At 36.2% G+C, this 21,983-nt stretch overlaps 1 protein-coding gene and 1 non-coding gene across 2 annotated transcripts in view; one reads left to right on the plus strand and one right to left on the minus strand.

Annotated features, from left to right (window-relative positions):
• KIF11 (kinesin family member 11) overlaps positions 1-21,983 on the minus strand; it is a 51,097-nt gene that overhangs the window by 24,518 nt on the left and 4,596 nt on the right. Inside the window, exons 2-11 of the mRNA XM_008568993.1 lie at positions 17,506-17,638; positions 17,184-17,281; positions 17,018-17,096; positions 15,446-15,631; positions 15,208-15,332; positions 13,143-13,233; positions 12,656-12,898; positions 11,536-11,631; positions 6,129-6,217; positions 658-745 (exon numbers count right to left, since the gene is read on the minus strand). Of these exons, the coding sequence (XP_008567215.1) occupies positions 658-745; positions 6,129-6,217; positions 11,536-11,631; positions 12,656-12,898; positions 13,143-13,233; positions 15,208-15,332; positions 15,446-15,631; positions 17,018-17,096; positions 17,184-17,281; positions 17,506-17,638 (1,228 nt within the window). The remainder of the gene's footprint in view (positions 1-657; positions 746-6,128; positions 6,218-11,535; positions 11,632-12,655; positions 12,899-13,142; positions 13,234-15,207; positions 15,333-15,445; positions 15,632-17,017; positions 17,097-17,183; positions 17,282-17,505; positions 17,639-21,983) is intronic.
• On the plus strand, positions 20,506-20,579 carry TRNAI-GAU. Its single transcript has one exon. It is a non-coding gene; the product is annotated as a tRNA-Ile (tRNA).

Raw genomic sequence — 21,983 nt, forward strand, 5'->3', positions numbered from 1 at the left:
TGTTAATGTGAGGGTGGTATTGAAGGTTCAAGTCTCTCGCCTAATTTAGTTATTACTTTTATTCAACATCCAGTCTCTCCAAATATCTGTATTCCTTCATCTGACAAACATGTTAACAAAAATGCCTCAGCATTCACTATTTTGTAGCTTTAATTAAATCACACAATTCAGTTAATTTCTTGTAATATTACATTAATCGAAGTGTCCAAATAGACAGCTGGCCTGTACTGGCCAGCTGCAAAAAAAAAAAAAAAAAAAAAGACAGCTTTTTCATTATCACTGATGATAGTAAAATTATGATACAACAAGGGTCAGCAAGAAAAAATCATAAAGAAAGAAAAAATACCAGGTGTTTCACACTCTAAATTTTTCTTTTAATATATTTTTTTTTTTTCCTTTTTGTCTTTTTTCGTGACCGGCAATGGATCGCAACCCTCAGTGCCGCGCCCGTACCGGACTGGGACCGGCAACGGGATCGCAACCCTCGGTGTTGCTCCCGCACCTCGCTCAGCCAGTGAGCGGCCGGTCTGTATGTGGGATCTGAACCCTCGGCGGGAGCGCCGCCACGCTCCCAAGTGGCGCACTGTAGCAGTGCGCCACCGGCCGGCCCCTAATATTTCTTTTCACATAACATTCAATATTGTTTTGAATGCTTACCCTACTTAGCTCCTCTTCAAGGGCACCAATTTTTTCAATCAATTCTATAATCTGTTCCTCTTGAACAGTTAATTTTCCATTCATGGCTCTAAAATAAAGTTTAATATGAATGAATTTAACAGTTAATATTTCTTTCAACTCCCATAAAGTTTATTCTAACACAATTGTGGCAGTTATACAAACTTATCTCCACCATCTATCACCATAATGATAATGATGCCTAAGTGCCAATAAGCAATAAATGCAAATTGCAAAGAAGAAATGTATTCCTTATCTCTGTTTTATAAATGGAATATTTTTCTTTTAACCTCCATTCTAAAACAGAGAATCCTTACCTATAGTGGAAAAGCATGTATGTGTATCAAATTTGAGAAGCTATAAAACTAACAGAGGACTATAACTCACTTAAAGTAGAGATGGAAGGATACAACCTATGTGTCTGTAATCAAGGCTATGGACTAGAAATATGTGTCACAGAATGCTAGAAAGACTTGGGACTTGAAGGTATCAGGTTTCATAGGAGAAGGGGTGAAATAAGGAGCTAAAAACTGGAGGACTGAATTAAAGTATGTATATAGAGCAGTTATGCCCTGTGTATACATGCACAACCCCCAAACATAAATACCACTGTCACACTACCACATAAACCCTCATGAGATCAAAAGATTATTCTCTAGAGCAGACTTTCTCAGCCTCAGCAGTACTGACATTTTGGATCAGATAATTCTTTAAGTCTTTGTTGTGGACATATGCTGTGCATTTTAGGATATTTAATAGCATCCCTGGCCTCTACCCACTAGATGCCAGTAGCACTCCCCCGACCCCCAGTCATGACAATCAAAAAATGTTTCTGAACACTGCCAAATGTCCTCTGGGGGGCAAAACTGCCCACCCACCCACCACTGACAGCCACTGGTTGGTCCACAGAAATTGCACTGGAATTTCCAGCTTCACTTTCACTAGACACAATGGTGGGTGGGAGAAAGGCTTAGGGGCTGGAAACACACATTCAGGTAAAAATCTAGATACTGAATGGTGGGATCCTCAGCCCCCCATACCCACTCTAATCTAAGAATATCAGCAGCCAGAATAATCTCCAAACTGAAAACTGGGCAAGTCTTCTCGGGAAAGACTAAAAGGCCTTGTCCAAAAGAGAAAATCCAACAAGGAATGACATTTGATAGAAGACTAGACTTAACACTGAGGTCACCACTTTTCCACCCTACTGTAAACCTACAGTTCCACAAACCTCACCCATGTAACAAAGCTTCTAATCCATTTTCATTGCCAGCCAAAAATCATAAGACATTTGAGAAAAATAAACACAAATGACAATACCACAACAAATGGGGAAAAAGGATTTCAAAGGAAAGAAACACAGAGGAAAGAAAACTTCAGTAACATTAATTTTTCTGAGATAAGGAATATATCTATAAAAAACCAGGATGCTATATTTTTAAAAAGGAGGGGCAGGGAAGACAGAGGACAAGTGCTGTCAGAAACTAAAAATTTGACAGCAGAAATAAAATGCAACAAGAATTTTAGAAGATAAAGTCAAAGAAGTAGTAAAAATAGCCTAAAGTCAGAGCAACACTTTTCTTAAGCCCAAAGCCCATCGGACCCACTTTAATGAGTCTCCCTCATTTCTTGAGCACTAACAAGTTTAAGAAGTGAGTACGTCATCTTTTGAACCTCTAGTTCCTTCACAACTACAAACAAGTTTCTATTCAACATTATACTTAAATGCCAAAGATTCTTTTGTGAATGCAAATTCCCTCCACATATTAGCTAGAAATATTGTTGACTGAAGGAAAAGGTAGAACTGAGGTGTAAGAGGACAGTTAATTGTAACAGTCTTTTGATTAAATACATTACCTCTTTACTGGAAATGGGTCTTTTATATAAAATGGGATATTTAAAATGCTTTTCTTATATTGAATGTCAATGGGTAATGCAACATTGTTACTGTATGGATGTTTTTGATATAGTTTTAAAATGTCCATTAAGCTTGAGGTAAATAAAGCATTACCCTGTTTCAAATGTTAGCTATAGCTTTTATGATCCACCTGTGACTTACAGTGTAATGATTCCAAAAACTTTTTCCAGAAAGAACTTTATTTCAAATTATGCCTCATGTCTACTACAAAACAAATACTGTCTTTTCAATCATGAGAATGACAAATGAAAACTAAAGTTACTTCTTAAGCTAAAAAGCATCAAAAGATGAAAACCAATAAAGTACATCATTTCTTTTTTTTTTTTCCTCTCCTTTGCTGTGCAGAAGATTTTTAGCCTTTTTTTTTTTGTCTTTTTTTTTTTTCGTGTCCGGCAACAGATCGCAACCCTCAGTGTCGCGCCCATACCGGACCAGGACCAGCAACAGGATCGCAACCCTCGGTGTCGCGCCCGCACCTCACTCAGCCAGTGAGCAGGAACCGGTCTGTATGTGGGATCCGAACCCTCGGCGGGAGCGCAGCCACGCTCCCAAGCGGCGCACTGTAGCAGTGCGCCACCGGGCCGGCCCCGAAAGTACATCATTTCTAAAGATTGTAGCCAGGATTGAGTGCCTTGTCAGCTATTTTTTGCTTCTACGGCACAAACAAAACCTTCAGTCATGGTAAACTGTTATCATGGATGAACTTCAAGTATTTTATAAATCCTATAAAATTGTTTCCAAAAAGCAAAACAAAATATCAAAGACAGTTATCAGAAGATAAAATTAGACAGTCTACAAAGTCCCATGTTTGACTACTAATAGCAAATCAAAGAGCAAAACCACTTGCAGTAGATATTCACTGGTTGCCTATTAAGTACCTATTCCCAGCACTCAAATTTCCTTTAGGAAATGACCATCCCCTTACTATGCAGCAGCCAGCCTGTTTGGGTGGGACTAACCCCATTCCCAGAACCAGGGATGAAGCCTGACTGGCTCAAGACAATCAGGTAAATCTCAACTCCCTTGCCAGTTATTGGTTCATATACGGACACAATTCAGGCCTAACTTATCGATAAGTGATGTTCCCATGATAAGTAAAGGACAGGCAGCTTCTTATCTGCCGTAGACACGAATAACATGTAGCTGCTATGCTGCTGACCATCACTTTTGATGAAAAGCCAGCCCTAGGAGAAAGCCACCAATCAAGACAGCAGTGGAAAGAGACAGAAACTGAACCCTTGAGTTACTGGATTAAATAACCTTGAAGCTCACTCTGTCTCTGGACTTTCCACACTTATGAGCCCGCCAATAAATGCCCTTGCTATTTTAAGACAGTTTAAGTTGGGTGTTCTAGCAACCAAGAGTGTTCTGTTACCAAACTTAAAACATAAAAAGTATTTATTGAATAAAAATTAAAGTACAAAAAATATAAAAGCAGTAGAAATAGGAACATCTGCAAAATGAAACAAATTGAAAAATATAATGAATCACTGTAGTGTTTACTATGAAGAAGAATATCTGAAAACCAAAGAGAAACAGAAAAAAATAAAAATATCAATTTTAAGAATTAAGTACAAAAAGTGAAAAACTACAAAATAAAGCAAAGACCAAAGAAAAAGGAAAAAATAAAAAAGAATTAAGTGCAAATTTACAAAAGAATTTTTTGTAAATTTCTTGCCAAGTAGGTATGACAAAGAAAGAACCAAACAAAACTAAAGTCACATAGAAAGAATAAAGGAAGAATTATCATTTAATAACTTGTGATACTCATATGATATAAATTCGAGCATATGTAAAGTTAGAATATGAACCAGGAGGGCCGGCCCGGTGGCGCACTCGGTAGAGTGCAGTGCGGCGCTTGGGAGTGTAGTGGCGCTCCCGCCGAGGGTTCAGATCCCATATAGAGACCGGTCCGCTCACTGGCTGAGCGCGGTGCAGGCGCGACACCGAGGGTTGCGATCCCATTACCGGTCACGAAAAAAAGACAAAAAGGAAAAAAAAAAAAAGAATAAGAACCAGGAAAATACAGCACATTATAACAATTGAAAATTATATGGAGGGCCGGCCCGGTGGTGCACTTGGTGGAGTGCGGTGCTTGGGAGCGCAGCAGCGCTCCCACTGAGGGTTTGGATCCCATGTAGAGACCGGTCCGCTCACTGGTTGAGCGCGGTGTGGGCGCGACACCGAGGGTTGCGATCCCGTTGTCAGTCGCGGTATGGGTGGGCGCAACGCCGAGGGTTGCGATCCCGTTACCAGTCATGAAAAAAGACAAAAAAGGAAAAAAAAAAAAAAAAGAAAATTATATGGAAAAAACTGAGTTTATTAAATTTTTATATACTATTAGAGTGATCATGTAATGTGACATCTATAAAAAAGTTCGGTAAAACATTATACTAAAATACTTTTGGTTATTACTAATTAGATCTAAATAAATATCTTTCATCATTATTAATTTTTAAAAAATGCTCTGTGAAAGTCATCCTCCCTAATATCATTAAGGATAAATACAATCAAGAATTTTCAAGTTATGATCCCATTTGCCTTCGTGCCCATGTATTCTGTTATTATTGTTTTTACATAATGTGCTTCAGTAGAAGCTTTACTTTGTTTTATTTTTTTCTTTTAATTTATCAATATACAATGTAGTTGATTTTCGTGTTCCTTTACCGATTCCTCTTTCCCCCCCCTCACCCCTGCACCAACATCATATCTGTTCACTTGTCTTAACAAGTTCAAAGAATTGTTGTGATTGTTGTGTCTCCTTCCCTTCCCCCCATTCTTTGTATATTTATTTATTTATTTATTTTTAGACCATCATCAGATGAGTGGATACGGAAAATGTGGTATATCTACACAATGGAATACTACTCTGCTATAAACAAAAGTAAAATACTACCATTCACAGCAACATGGATGGACTTAGAAAAAATTATATTAAGTGAAATAAGTCAGGCACAGAAAGAGAAATACCACGTTCTCACTTATTTGTAGATGCTTTACTTTGAACTTCTCCAGGGCTTTAAAATTAGCTAATCTTAGTGGTTGCCAGGGGTTAGGGATCATTAGGAGAGGAAGTGAGTGTGACTGACTATAAAGGGATAGTGGGAAAGATCCTTGTGATGATAAAATAGTTCTGTACAGATTGCAGTAATGGTTACACAAATCCACACATGTGATAAAATGGCATAGAACTATACACACATGTTGTACCAATGTCAATTTCCTAGTTCTGATGTTGTACTACAGTTACATAAGAAGTAGCCATTGGGGAAAATGGGGTGAAGAATACATGGAACCTCTCTGTACTCTTCTTGCAACTTCATGTGAATCTATAATTATTTAAAATAAAAAGTTGGATAAAAGATTTTCTAAAAAGTGTTTGATAACTACTTGTTAATGTCAAAACAAAAAGAAGCATTTATAGGCACTAGATATAAAGATTTCATTTACTAATACATAAATAAATTTTACTTCAAACAGCCTGTAATCAGAAAATGCTCATTCATGGAAATTAACTCCATAGTCAAGGGCTTACCTAAAATTTTCTTCAGAAAGGTACACTCCATTTTTCTCACGGGCTGAAGCCAGATCTCGTTTCAGACGCTCTATCTCTTCCGTATACTCCTATATAAGAGGAATGTTGTAGGTGCCAATTTAGTACTTTTTTTCTTTCAGTTTGGGGAGGATGTACAACAAATAAAACATAAAGTTAGCCTTTTTATGTTTCTTAAAACATAAAGTATAATAAAAAGTTATAACCATACTTTTTAATCAATATTAATTCGTTTACAAAGTTTTTCAACAGCTTTCAAAGCTCCTTTAAATGCACTCATTATAAAAATATGGGCTTCTCAAGAAAAAACACAACCTCCAGTATCTAGGTAGGTAGCATTTCACACTAAGAGAAACCAGGATTCCTTTAAAAAGTGTCTAATTCTAGGACTGGAACATCTTTCAAACAAGACAGGAAGGAAGCTGACAAAGCCTACCAAGCCAGTAAAAAGGACTCAAGAACTCACTGGAAGAGGTACCTACCAGCCAAAGATGAGACAATTTGAACATTAGTAAGGATAATAACTACAAATATATTAAATCCATGAGATTATAATGACACTAAAAAAGCTAGGGAAACAATTCATTATTCCCAAAACTGGCAAAAAAAAAAAAAAAATCAAGCAAGCCTTTGTCCTGTCTTTCCTATAAGAACTATACCCCTCCATAGCTGAAAATTCCTTTTTATAGAGAAAGTCTAGCAATCAATTAAAAAAGAATGATCAAATTCAAATATTATCATTTTGCAACCTTAAAGAACGAATGGATCAAGTCACTGCAATTGCTCACAAAAAGACAAAGCAGCAGCTATTATATGCTTCATAATGGAAGAACACACTACCACTTACGAATTAGTCTTGACAAAAATAAACAAGATAAAACCTGAATTTAATCAAGACTCAACTACCAATTTACAGAAAATGCCAAGAACAGAAGAACATGTCAAAATATACTACAGGAAAACTCTATAGGACAAATAACACAGGTATTTCCACAAATAAATAGTAAGGGGAAAAAAGGTGAACAAAGAATCCATTTTATTGAGACCTAAAGATACACCAAAAAATTGTAAAGGGTGAACCCTATTTGGATCCTAAAACAAACTGTTAATAAAAATATGACACTGAGACAATTTAAATTTTAAACAGTGGCTGAATATTTTATTAAAGAATTACTGTTAAGGGCCGGCCCATGGCTCACTCGGGAGAGTGCGGTGCTGATAACACCAAGGCCACGGGTTCGGATCCCATATAGGGATGGCTGGTTTGCTCACTGGGTGAGCGTGGTGCTGACAACACCAAGTCAAGGGTTAAGATCCCCTTACCGGTCATCTTTAAAAAAAAAAGAATTACTGTTAAGGGCCGGCCCATGGCTCACTCGGGAGAGTGCGGTGCTGATAACACCAAGGCCACGGGTTCGGATCCCATATAGGGATGGCTGGTTTGCTCACTGGGTGAGCGTGGTGCTGACAACACCAAGTCAAGGGTTAAGATCCCCTTACCGGTCATCTTTAAAAAAAAAAAGAATTACTGTTAAATATTTTTAGACTTAATAATAGCACTAGGATTCAAAAAATTCAAGTGTCTAAATAACATGAGTGCTTATAAAAGAGCCTGTTATTTTAAAAATAACAAAATACAGGATAATTGTAGATTTTCACAGGTCCTGGCAATTCTGAGACCCTTTATAAAGAAAGAGGTGTTCTCATGTAAACTTCCTTTTAAACTGTTTACCCAATTTCAAGAGTTATTCTATATCTACAGTAATTAAAACTGGGTACTATTGGTGGGGGGGACAGACGAATAAATCAATGGAACAAAAGAAAGGCACCAGAAAATGGGCCCACACAAATATGCCCCAATGATTTTTCAAAATGGTGCAGAATCAATTCAATGGAGAAAATATAGACTTTTCAACAAAATGAGAAGAGATGCTCAGTTTCCCAGAGTCTAGCTCTCAGACCACTCTCTGGGAGCTCAGGCCCCGCCTCTGGGCCCTGAGCTAGAAGAGACTTACTGTTGCATGTTGCATCTATTTTTGAGCACACCAGGGAAGACAGAGACTGCAGGAGGCAAACTAGATCAATTTCAGTGGCCAAGCATGTGCAATAAAAAGGAGTTTGGCCTTGAATGACCCTCCACTGTAGGCCCTAGAGAACATCAAGTATATTTTAATATACTTTAATACTCCACGATCTGCTGGAATTTGACCACTGCGCAGGTGCCAAAAGAAATAGAGCACGCACAGGACTAAGAGTTACATAACCGGGAACCACTCCTTTAGTTGAATATTCATAGATAGCATGAATATGTATAGATAGCCAACTATAAAAGGTAGCATCCAGGAACAAAAGCAGAGCTGCCACTCACTCTCGAGCCAGCCCACACTCTGCCTATGAAGCATGTATTCCTTACTCCCTCTTTACATTAAACTTCTTTTGCTTTCTACTTTGACTCTGCTCTTGAATTCTTTCCTGTGATAGTGTCAAGAACCTGGTAGGGAACAGGGTTGAGGTCAGGTATCCAACCTATCCAGACCCTCTCCTACAGTATCAAAAGGATGCTAGAATAATCAGACATCCCGTAGATTAAAAAATGTAACTTGACCTAAGTCTTACACCTTATACAAAAAAATCAACTCAAAACAGATCATGGGCTTAAATATAAAATGTACAAATACAAAGCTTTCCAAACAAATATGAGACAATCTTCAGGATCTAGATCTAGGCAAACAGTTCTTAGACTTGACATTGAAAGCACAATCTGGAAAAAGAAAAATTGATAAACTGGATGACACTGAAATTAAAAACCTTTGCTTTGAAAAATCCCATGTGAAGAGGATGAGAAAACAAACTACAGACTGGGAGAAATATTTGCAAACCTCAAATATGTGCAAACCTTTGTGTGCAACAAAGGACTATTATCTAAAATATATTTAGAATTTTCAAACCACAAGAATAAAAATAGAAAAAAATAATAATCCAATTAGAAAATGGGCCTAAAGGGGCCGGCCCGGTGGCGCACTGCTACAGTGCGCCGCTTGGGAGCACGGTGGTGCTCCTGCCGAGGGTTCGGATCCCACATACAGACCGGTTCCCGCTCACTGGCTGAGCGAGGGGTGGGCGCAGCACCGAGGGTTGCGATCCCGTTGCCGGTCCCAGTCCGGTGCGGGCGCGACATTGAGGGTGGCGGTCCGTTGCCGGACACGAAAAAAGACAAAAAGGAAAAAAAAAAAAAAAAAAGAAAATGGGCCTAAAGACATGAACAGAAATTTCACCAAAGAGGATATACAAATATCAAATAGGCACATGAAAAGATGTTCAATATCATTAGCCATTAGAGAAATGCAAGTTAAAACCACAAAGAGATCTGTCACATCTATCAGAATGGCTAAGATAAAAATAGTTACAACCCCAAATGCTGGTGAGGATGTGGAGAAACTAGATTACTCATACGATGCTAATGGGAACGTATAATGGTATAGTCACTCTGGAAAAAGTTTGGCAGTTCCTTAAAAAACTAAACATTCAATTACCATAGAACCCAGCAATTATATTCTTGAGCAATTATCCCAGAGAAATGAAAATTTATGTTTATACAAATACCTGTAAATGAATGCTAATAGCAGTTTAATTTGTAATAGCAAAAAACTGAAATCAGCCCATAGGTCATTGAACAGGTAAATGATTACACAAATTGTATGTATGATATATACTTACCATGGAATATTGCTCAGGACTAAAAAAGGAAAAATCTATCCATACACACAACTTGGGTATATTTCCACAAATTATGCTGAGTTAAAAAAAGCAATCCTCAAAATTTATATACTATATGAGTCTATTCAATAATGTTTTTGCAATGACAAATTTCTATAAACAGAGGACAGATTAGTGGGTACCAGGGAGTAAAAAGGAAGTGGTTATTAGTGGATTGTTATTAATGTCAATACCTTTGTAGTGATATATTATAGCTTGACAAAATGTATGAAGGATCCCTCTGTATTATTTCTTGCAACTGCATGTGAACCTACAGTTATCTCAATAAAAACTTTAATTAAAAAAAAAAAGTCACCAAAAAAGATAAGCCAGACTGGGAGGAAATATTTGCAAATCTTACCTCATAAAATACCTTACAACTTAGTAATAACACAAACAACCCAATTAAAAATTAGGCAAAGTATTTGAACAGACATTTCACCAAAAAAGACATACAAAAGGAAAGTAAGCATGTGAAAAGATGCTCAACATCATTAATCATTAGAGAAATGCTAATTAAAACCATACTGAGGTACCACTTTACACCTATTAGAATGACTAAAATTAAAAAGACAGACCATAACAAGTGTTGGAAAGGATGTGGAGAAACTGCCACCCTCATACACTGCTGGAGAAAATGTAAAGTGGTACAGCCACTTTGGAAAAGTTTCTTAAAGAGGTAAGCATAAACTCACTATACAGTCCAGAAATTAAATCCCTAGGGATCTGGCCAAGAGAAAACATATCAACACAAAGATTCGCACAGAAATGTTCATAGCAGCATTGTTAGAAATGATCCAAATGTCCATTAACTGGTGAATCCATAAACAAAATATGGTATCATCCATATAATGGAATACTATTCATCAATAAAAAGAAATGGACTACTGATACATGTTGTAAAATAAATGGAATCTCAAATGTTATGCCAAGTGAAAGAAGCCAGATGCAAAAGAACAAATAATGGATGAATTCATTCATAGGAAATGCCCAGAAAAGGCAAATCTATAAACAAAAAGCAGATCAGTGGCCACTTGATTGCAAAGGAGCAAAGAACTTTATAGTGATAAAAATTTTCTGAAAATAGAGGTAACTGCACAACTCTGTAAATGTACTAAAAATGATTGTATTATATGTTGCTTACAGTAAGTGAGTGTCACGGTATGTAAATTATAACTCAAAGATGCAAATAAATAAATTTTGTAAATGTAAATAAATGAAAATTTTCCTAAGCATGTCAACTCAGTAAAGTCAACATATTAGCATTAGAAAAACCATTTCCCACCAAGGTCAAGGGTTCAGATCTTTGTACCCGGCCAGCCACCAAAAAAACCCAAAAAACAACAACAAAAAAACATTTTAACATAACAGTAAAGTCAACATATTAGCATTAGAAAAACCATTTCCCACCAAGGTCAAGGGTTCAGATCCTTGTACCCGGCCAGCCACCAAAAAAACCCAAAAAACAACAACAAAAAAACATTTTAACATAAAAGATATTTAGTCAAAATCACAAGATAAAAAACCTACCACAGGCAATTTAACAAATCTTGTTTAATGATTATCTGTTTAAGTTCCTTATTTTCACATTTGTCAAACAAGATTACGTTACTCCAGAAAAATTCACAATTACCTTAATAAGAGCTTTTTTGGTGAGTTTCTGATTAACTTCAGGCTTATTCAATATGTTCTTTGCTCTATGAGCATATTCCAATGTACTCAGAGTTTCCTGTCATGAAAAGAAAAGGTAAATTACTGAAAATATTTAAGAATAATGTAGTTCTGTTATCTACAATATGTTATATAACCCGCAAGTAATAATTTACGGTTCTATCTAATCTAAAAATCTAGTCATTAAGACTACTATAACCGACCTCTAAAAAGGAGGGTGTTCTTTTTTTCTTTCTCTTCAATTTTCAGGGTCTTTACCTTCATAATAATTCAATCCAATAATTTTTTCCTTTACACTAGTCTTAAACTCAGTGAATTCCACCAACTCATGAATAAATAAAACATCCCATATCCATACAATGGAAAATTATTCACCCATAGAAAGAAGGAAAAAGATAACTTTTTCAGTGGTATCCTCCATAGGCAATGTACAGATTCTTTTATACTATACTATAGCATAGAATGAATGGAGCCAGTAAATGAAAGTTTAAGAGGAAATGATGAAATGGTGCTCCCTGAAACATCTCTTCTTTAAATTTAATTAGACAAATTATACTCAAACTAGTAGATGCCCTGGGAAGGCAATCAACATTAGGGCTAATAAAAAGCTTGAATAGTATAAAAGGGCTGGAGGAGGTATTGTAGAACCTTTCTAGCACTTATGAGAGGTAAATTAACACCAATTGCTAAACATAGAAACTGGATAAATTTCAATATTCATTTAGAAATTAATTTTATGATGCTGTCCTAAGTATTAAAATACAGGTTATACTTAAATCATTCAAAGTTTGGCATGTTCACACATGTGCACAAAGTATTTGATAGATATTTACACACTGGGAGACACAATTATGGTCTGACTTTGGAGTTTTGGCAGATCTGGGTTCAAATTCTGGCAAGTTTCCCTACTAGCTTTTTTTGGGTGCGTGTGATCCGAACCCTCGGGCGGGAGCGCCGCCGCGCTTCCCAAGCGGCGCACTATCCAGTGCGCCACCGGGCCGGCCCCTAAATGAATTTTTAAAATATGTGATAGCTAAATAAGAATTACAGCTGCACTTGCAGCTTCCTTTCAGAGAGCTTACCTCAAGATTGAGAGACGCAGGAGAAATTGTTGCAATTATAGATGTTCTTGTACGCCCCCCAAGAGAATCCTGGAGGATTCTAGTTAGCTTAGATTCTCGGTAAGGAACATGAGGTGTTCTTTCTACAAGAGCAGTAATAACCCTTCCCAGAGTCAACAGAGATTGATTAATATTTCCAGCTTCCCGAGCTCTCTTGTCAACAGCTCCAGAACGGCCAATGTTTTCACTTCCTGCAAGATCAACCTTTAATTTTAAAAATAAAAATAAAAAGTCAATCTATTGGATTTGGATTCAAAGGCATTCACTCTCATATTATACATAATGTATTAAATAACCAGCAAAATAATTTTTCTATGATTAACAAATTTCTTCTCCCACTACAAAGCTCATAACCCAGTGACTACAAAAATATTTTCTAGATGTACAAAATTTTGAGTTGCTCTAGGAGGTGGTCAAAAATGAAACTGGTATTAAGGTGGACACTTACCAAGTTCAACTTTCCAATTTTAACAAGCTCTTCTCCATCAATTGTAGTTTCTTTCATATGTATTGTAATAGAGAAAACTGAGTGGGAACGACTAGAAAACAAGATCAAGTTGCCCAGTCATTAGAATGTAAAACATTATTTGTTTCCTATAAAATACTGAACACAGGGAAGGAAGATCTAAATCCAGTGTACGGAAAGATAATATCAGACAGGAGATAACAATAAGATATTGCAGAGCTGACCAGTTAGCTCAGTTGTTTAGAGCAAGGTGTTGATAACACCACGGTCAAGGGTTTGGGTCCCCATACCAGCCAGATGCCAAAAAAAAATTATGGAAAATGCTTAAGTTTTTGCTTCCTCATACCTGCTGCCTCCACGGGAGACTCCAATAAGAAACTATCTGAAAATACCTTAAAAGACCTAGGAACTAGATAGAATCCTCAGGCATCTCTGAAAGGTGGGTATGGGGTTTGGTCAGGACAGTTGCCTGGTGTGTCTGAGGAGAAGGCCTGCAAACTTCCTATTCATAAGAATGACTCAGAATATGTCATTATCACAATTCAAACAGCATCAGGAAAACCATCAGTTTACTCCTCCTCCATGTCAACTGTTGTGTACATTTCTCTGCTTTGAAAATGTCATCAGAAATAGGTAACTCCTCCCCTTGAACAGCAGAAATAGTAAATAGCATGAAACTGAAACACTGCAAGAAAATCACTACTAGACTATAAGTGTCCAAAAGTCTACCTTATGCTAAATACTGACATTCAGCTTTTATGTGAAGGAAACAAAAATTATATAGATGACCAAAGACATCTTTCCTTTCTGTATCAATGGCATTTGATGAACATCATTATGCTTGTTAATGTCACTGACAGCTAGAGAACATAGTAATTTAAAATTTTCTTCTTTGTACTTTTCATGTTACTCTAAAGAATTTTATAAGTATCATTCTAATAAAAGTTATTTAAATTATTTAAAATCAGAGAAAAGGGGGAGAAGATGGTAATTTGAAATTTGTACTTTTCATGTTACTCTAAAAAATTTTATAACTTATCAATTTAATAAAAATTATTTAAATTATTTAAAATCAGAGAAACTAATTTAATCAAAATTACTAAAATCTTGTTTATAATGTACAAGAAAAACATTATAAACATAAACTATAGATATGAATTATAATATATATTCATGTTTTTCTACTATTATCTATGCATTCCTAATCCAGGACTATGGAATTAACAGAATTAAGCATAGAAGTCAACTCTGATTTGAGAAATTAATTTTTCCTTCTCTTTATCACATACATCATAAAAAGTCATCTGGAATTCTTAAGTTATACTAATTTATGGAATAGAAATTTTATATTTCAGTGAAAGGTATTTACAGAAAAGATATATTTGTCGCTTTCTCTCCATGAAAGCCAGTACTAGTGACCAATCTGTCTCCCTACATTAAAATGAAGTCATTTGAAAATGTAGATTTGTGGCCATCACATCTTGGGCATGAGTGGTGACAGTCAGCTTTGTACCCCATGAATATTCACAACCAATAAATAAAATAAAATGCACATTTGACTTTCTTCCTTTTTTTTTTAAGGATCTGAACCTGTGGCATGACACTCTCCTGAGTGAGCCATGGACTGGCCCCAGATTTGACTTTCTTCTAATCCTATTCAAATCAAAGGTTTTTAGACTATGCTCTAATATAAGTAGGGGCTCTGCAAAAGTGCCTCAGGGGCCACCTTCAGAGGCTGAGGAGGTAAGCTTCTGAGCATCCCATCCCAAAATCAACTACAGCAGCCACATTTTAATCTGGGTTCCCATATATGATTTCATTTGAAAAAAAGAATTCTTCTGCTTAAAAAAGGTTTAATACTTCTGCTCTAGTTCAACTTGTCTCTGTTCTCCTTTCAACATTCTTCCAATACTGATCCCCTTCCTATAAATCTCAAGCCAATTACCAAGGCCCCCATACCTTGACCCAGCCCAATGTGACTTCCCCCATGTTTCAAATTCTTCTTAAAAAGAAAATGGGGCTAGTGAGGAGACTATGGCTTTCTTACCTAGAGTATGCATTCATCAATGTTGCTGCAGTTGTCCTTTTTGCTGCCCCCTTTTCCAGAATTTGATAGACTTCATCCTTGTTGTGCACTGTAATTTCTTCTAAACCTTTGATTATCACTCCTCTCTGAACAAATAGCAAAAGAACATCTGTTAGATTGGTCTAAAAAAAAGGATACTGACTTCTCAAGCCTCACTCATTAAAATTTGGAGACATTTCATTCTCAAAGACTGAGTTACCTTGTTACGGGGATCATCAAACATCTGCAGTCTTTCAGAAACATCAGAAGATGGATTAAGAAGATCAAAAAGTTCTTCATTATAAATTTCCAACAGAGACACTTTGACTGAAAATTCAGTACCATTATCAGTAAGCTTCTCAAAAATTTGATGAAGAGTACGTGGAATTATACCAGCTAAGGGGTCCTGAAATTATAATATTAATAAGGATTAAAATAAAGGAAGAATGTTGTTTACTATGGCAATTTAAACACAAGGGCCCCTTTATAGCATATTTAAATGTAAGTATGCACAAGCAAGTTGAGGGGAAAAAAAACTAACCTAATATTAGAGAAGTCAAGTCATTTGCAATAGTCTATTCAGTATTCTTCATACCTTCTACCAATCTGTCATACGATGATAGATATCTTCATGCCTGAGCATTACACAGAAACCAAATGAACCAAGCTATTTTAAAAAGCCACCAAGTTTAAAGGCCAGCCCCGTGGCTCACTCAGGAGAGTGCAGCGCTGGTAGCGCCGAGGCCATGGGTTTGGATCCTATATAGGGATGACCGGTGTGCTTACTGGCTGAGTGTGGTGCAGACAACACCATGCTGAGGGTTGCAATCCCCTTACTGGTCAGGGAAAAAAAAAAAAAAGCCAAGTTTAATAATCCCGCCCAACTTTCCTCATGAAAACATAATACCACCATTTTAATCAGAAAAATGGCCCATCTAAGAGTATATTCCCTAGTTCTGATATAAAACAGAGATGTTTCTCAAATATCCATGTATCCTTAATAAAATTGTTACAACCTATAAATTTTGATTCTATGTTTTAAGCTTAGGCCACATCTTCTGTGGTTACAATTCCATAACTTTATTATCCATATTAAAGTAAGTTAATGATTCAACTATGCAACCACTAAAAAAAGGGGATCTACCTAAATATCAATAATTTAGAAAATTAACTTAGTTATTAAATTCATTTAAATTTAAACACATTGGATGGAAATCCTTGTGAAATGCCCTATGTGCTTTATAATATTAAACAATACAATGATCTTACTTTCTTCAACATTCAAGATCATCATTAATAAAGCACCATACTACCCCTTGCTATGCTAACCTCTTGAAACTCATTTCCTGACTACAAAGCCCTCCCTTTCAAGCCTTTCTCATACTCCAACTTTTCCACAATATTCTGCTCCAACTATTCTGTACCAAACAACCCCCTCTTTTATCACTTAACTGTGAAATATGTATTGGTCCTCTCTCTCATGAGACCATGTGTTTTTTAAACAGGAGTCATATCACATACTTTAATTTTACTATAGCAGTAGTTTATCTAAATTTCATGTTTGACAGGGGTACTCTGATCTTCTCTATTTCATGACAGAAGCCTTCAGCCAAGTTTTATTCAGTTAAATTTCAGCCACATTAGAGATAAAAGCATTTTATAAACAATACAAGGGGCTGGCCAGTTAGTTCAGTTGGTTAGAGCACAGCCTTTTAACACCAAGGTCACAGGTTCAGATCCCCAAACTGGACCCCCCACACCCCCCAACAAAACCCCAAAAAACAATACAGACCTCTTCCCAGGTATACTCTTCATTAGGTGACCTTTCACCTTCCATTGTAAAGGTTTTTCCAGTGCCAGTTTGGCCATATCTGTTAAGATTAACAAAAGTGTTAAATCAAAACCAAATACATGCATCTACACTTTTTCATCAGCTTGAAATATACTGTTTTACTTACGCAAAGATAGTGCAATTATAGCCCATCATAACTTCATCCAGAATTGGACAAACAACACTTCGGTAAACATCAATTTGTTTAGTAGATGCTCCAAAAACCTAGGAAAAAAAAATTTCTTAAAGAAAGAAAACTCAAAATCACTCATTTTATAATTTTTTTTTTAGTATATTAAGTCATTCAGCCCACTAGAAACCATCTGACAACTTGAAGAGACAACTGAAATTTGTACGTGTACACCATTTTCCTGGGGAAACGTGTATATTAGGATTACTTTACATTAGTGGATAAACAAGAAGTTGCACCATTTTAAGAAAGTAAGTACCATATCAAAAGTGTATGTTTTCCTTGCGCTCTTGTCCGCCAGTCCTCCAGTTCGTACACTAACTTCTTTTCGTACATGATCACATTCTACTATTGAATGGGCGTTAGCTTTCCGCTCTGCCAAATTAAAAGGTCTATAAAAAGAAATAAACGAAGTTATTCAAGAACTCTTAATTATCAGGTTATCAATGACATTTTCATTAACTACATTAGTTAAGAAAAATGTGAATGAAGCTTTTTTTTTTTTAAAGATGACCGGTAAGGGGATCTTAACCCTTGGCTTGGTGTCGTCAGCACCACGCTCAGTCAGTAAGAGAACCGGCCATCCCTATATAAGGATCCGAAACCATGGCCTTGGTGTTATCACCACCACTCTCTCCTGAGTAAGCCATGGGCTGGCCCAAGTATTAAGTTCTGACTACACTGTTGGTGGTGGGGATTAAATGGGGACTAAATGATACTGCTAAAGTAGATAGAAGAATAATAAGGGTCTCGATTTCCCAAAATAAAATTATGTATTTTTTATTTTCAAAGATATGTAAACATTATAATTCTGACAGTTTCTTAGAATAGGTGGTTACAGAATTTAACTTGTAAAAAATGCCAGACTTATTTTTCAGAATTCAATTTTCACTATTCTTAAAATCTGATCAAGTTGGGTCATGATGTAGTAGAAAGAACATGTCAAATTTGTATCCAAAATACTAACCTGCCAATGGGTACCTGGCACAAAATAAAAACTAGCTGAAAATAATGACTAATGTGTTGACCACTTACTATGTTCCAGGTACTCACTGTTCCAAGTGCTCTACATGACTAACTCACTTTGTCCTCACAACACTGTGAGGGTGGTAATATTACTAGCCCCATTTTTCAAATGAGGAAACAGGCACAGAAGGCCCTCGCAGACTGGATGACTAGTCTCCATTCTACTGAAATACCTGAGGAGGTATTTAGCTTAAAAGATTTCTTCCTCAGAAAGTCCTTCCCATTGCACAGGCCTCCTCTACCTGCCCCAAGTCCACATTAAATTTTTGGTTTATGTTCTTTTTTTTTTTTTAAAATTCCTTTTTGTCTTTTTTTACTGACCGGTAACGGGATCGCAACCCTCGGTGTTGCGCCCGCACCGCGCTCAGCCAGTGAGCGGGAACCAGTCTCCACATGGGATCCGAACCCTCAGTGGGAGCACTGCCGCGCTCCCAAGCGGCGCACTCTCCAGTGCGCCACCTGGCTGGCCCTTGGTTTATGTTCTTATAGCACCCTTTATATACCCTTTCTAAACATCACCTCTCATCATTTGTTTTAAGTCACTGTTTCCCAGTAAACCTCAGATTTCTAGGGAAAGAAATCCTCTTTAGTTTACTGTTTCCCCAGTGCCCAGTACCATTCTTAGCACACGGTAGGTACTCAAATATTTGTTAAACTACATTGTTTAATAAATGTCATCCTGCTCAGTTGTTAAGAGTGCGGTATTATAACAGCAAGGTCAAGGGTTCAGATCCCATTACCGGCCAGCCACAAAAAAATAAATTAAAAAAAATAAAATGTCATCCTAAGAGGAATGGTGGGAAAAATAAAAAGAACCACAGTCCATACAGTAGCATCCATAGATATTCATATATTTAATACACATCTTGGCAAAAGGAAGTGACATGGTTCATTTTTCCCACTGACTATAACATATGTTAGAAGGAAGTGCCAAATAGGAAATTATCTTCCCCTCATCACTAGACAAACCAAGTTGCTATTTAGTTAAAAAGGATACCTCAACTTCCCCTGGCCTGCCTCACTCCCTAGCATATTTTTGAGTGGCCAGAAGACCAAATAAATATATGATGTCAGGAAACTTAATAACTCCCAGGTAGTATCTTGTAATGCTGTCATTTGCCAATTGTACTAAAAACTACACATGGCCTAACACTCACATACAGTAATTATACAACAAAACAAAGTCAGAACCAACTTATACTGAGGTAGGCCAAGAGTATCAAGTGGAGTGAATTGCTCTCAGGTGTCTAAAGCTTTTCCAATTAATCTGTTATTCCTGGCATCCTTTAACTAATGTCTTGCCTGGATGTGAGATTAAATTACCAAATGAATACCATTCAAGTTGTCAGGACTGAGTAGTAAGAAATTCATACAGATCACACATTACTAAAAGTTATCAAAACTCCCAGAGGAGCTTTAGGGACTATCTGTACTACAAGAACAGTACTGCCCAGCCACTATTTTCCTATTCAGACATCTTTAACTAATTAGAAATTGCAAAGTTTCTGCTAATCTAAACCATCAATTTCTTGGCCTCACTACAATTACATAAAAATTCAAACAACCAAAATGGTGAAGGAAGGGAGATTGAGGATTTTTTTTAAGTCTTGTCCTAAAGAGAAGTGTTACATTCAATTGACTCCACAAATATTTATCAAGTATTTATTATGTGACAGGTAATTTTCTAGACACTGGGGATATAGCAGTGAACAAAACGAAGTTAAAAAAAAAAGTTCCTGTTCTCAGGGAGCTTTTAATCTAGTTGGGGGGGGGTGCAGAAATTATCAAACAAATAACTATATCAGGTACTAATACATTAGAAATGAAAATAAATAAAGTAGATGAAGGGCGATAGGAAGTGATGATGGGGGAAGATAGGTGGTTGCTATTTTAGGATGGTCAGGAATGCTTCCCTAATGAAAGGCAATATTTAAGCAGAATTTTAAAAGTGAGGTGTTTAGCCATGTAGATATTTTGGTGGAAAAGCCTTCCAGGCAGAGAGAACAAAAATTGCAAAGGCCCTGAGGTAAAAGCATGGTAGATACATTTTTTAAATGTGTGTGTTTAAAAAGACAAGATCAGTGAAGAAATCACAAGGGAAATTAGGAAATACTTAGAGATGAATGAAAACAAAAACACAACATATCAAAACTTATGGGACATAGCAAAAGCAGTGCTAAGGGGGAAATTTATAGCTATAAATGCTTACGTTAAAAAACAAGACAGAGGGGCTGGCTGGTTAGCTAAGTTGGTTAGAGTGTGGTGCTGATAACACCAAGGCCCAGGGTTTGATTCCTGGACCAGCCAGCTGCCAAAAAAAAACAACAACAACAAAAACAAGACAGAGAAATCAATACCCTAACTTTACAAAGTAAGGAACTAAAAAAAAGAACAAACTAAACCCAAAGCCAGCAAAAGGAAGGAGATAATAAAGATTAAAGCAGAGATAATAGAGAAAATAAAAACAATAGAAAAAAAATCAATAAAAATAAAAGTCGGTTCTTTGAAAAGATTGGCAAAATTGACAAGCCTTCAACTAGATAGAATAAGAAAAAAAGAGAGGACTCAAATTACTAAAGTTAGAAATAAAAGTGAGGGCATTATTATTTATTCTAAATAAAATTGAAATAAAAAAGAAATAGAAAGATTGTAAGAGTACTACGAAAAATTGTACACCAACAAATTGGGTAACCTAGCTGAACAAATTCCTGGAAACACAAATACCTACCAAGACTAAATCACAAACAAATAGAAAATTTGAATAGATTTATAACTAGCAATAAGACTGAATCGAAAACCTCCCAACAAGAAAAACCCTGGACCTGATGGTTTTACTGGTAAATTGTACCAAATATTTGAAGAAAAATTAGTGTCAATTCTTTTCAAACCTTTTCGAAAAAAATTGAAGAAGAAACACTTCTTAATAATTCTGTGAAACTAACATTACCCTAATACAAAAGCCAGAGACACCACAAAAAAACTGCAGATCACTATCCCTTATAAACAATGATGCAAAAATCCTCTACAAAATACTAGCAAACTGAAGTAAGTAGCATATTAAAAGGATTATACACCATGACCAAGTGGGATTTATTCCTAGACCACAAGAATGGTTCAACAAACAGAAAGTGATCAGTGTAATACACCACATTAACAGAATAAAGAGAAAAAACCTGCAGGATCATGTCAATTGATGCAAAAGAAAGTATTTGACAAAATTCAAAACACTTCATGATAAAAATGCTCAGCAAACTAAGAACAGAAGGAAACTACCTGAACATAATAAAAGCCACATACGAAAAACCCACAGCAAATACCATACTCAATGATCAAAGACTGAAAGCTTTTCATCTAAGATCAGGAGCAAGGCAAGGATGTCTGCTTTTGCCATATTGAACATAGTACTAGAAGTTCTAGCCAGAACAATTAGGCAAGAAAAAGGAAAGAAGAGCATCCAAATTAAAAAGGAAGAAGTAAAATGATCTCTGTTGACAGATAATATCATATATATAGAAAACCCTAAAGATTCCACAAAAAAAACTGTTAGAATAAATGAATTCAGCAAAATAGCAGGATACAAAGTCAATATGTGAAAATCAATTGAATTTCTGTACACTAACAATGAACAATCTGAAAGGAGATTAAAAAAAAAAAAATTCCAAAAACCCACAATTCTATTTAAAATAGCATCCAGGCTGGCAGGTTAGTTCA

Source organism: Galeopterus variegatus, unplaced genomic scaffold (genome assembly GCF_000696425.1).
Source record: "Galeopterus variegatus unplaced genomic scaffold, G_variegatus-3.0.2 Scaffold457, whole genome shotgun sequence".
In the NCBI taxonomy this organism is placed as follows: Eukaryota; Metazoa; Chordata; class Mammalia; order Dermoptera; family Cynocephalidae; genus Galeopterus; species Galeopterus variegatus.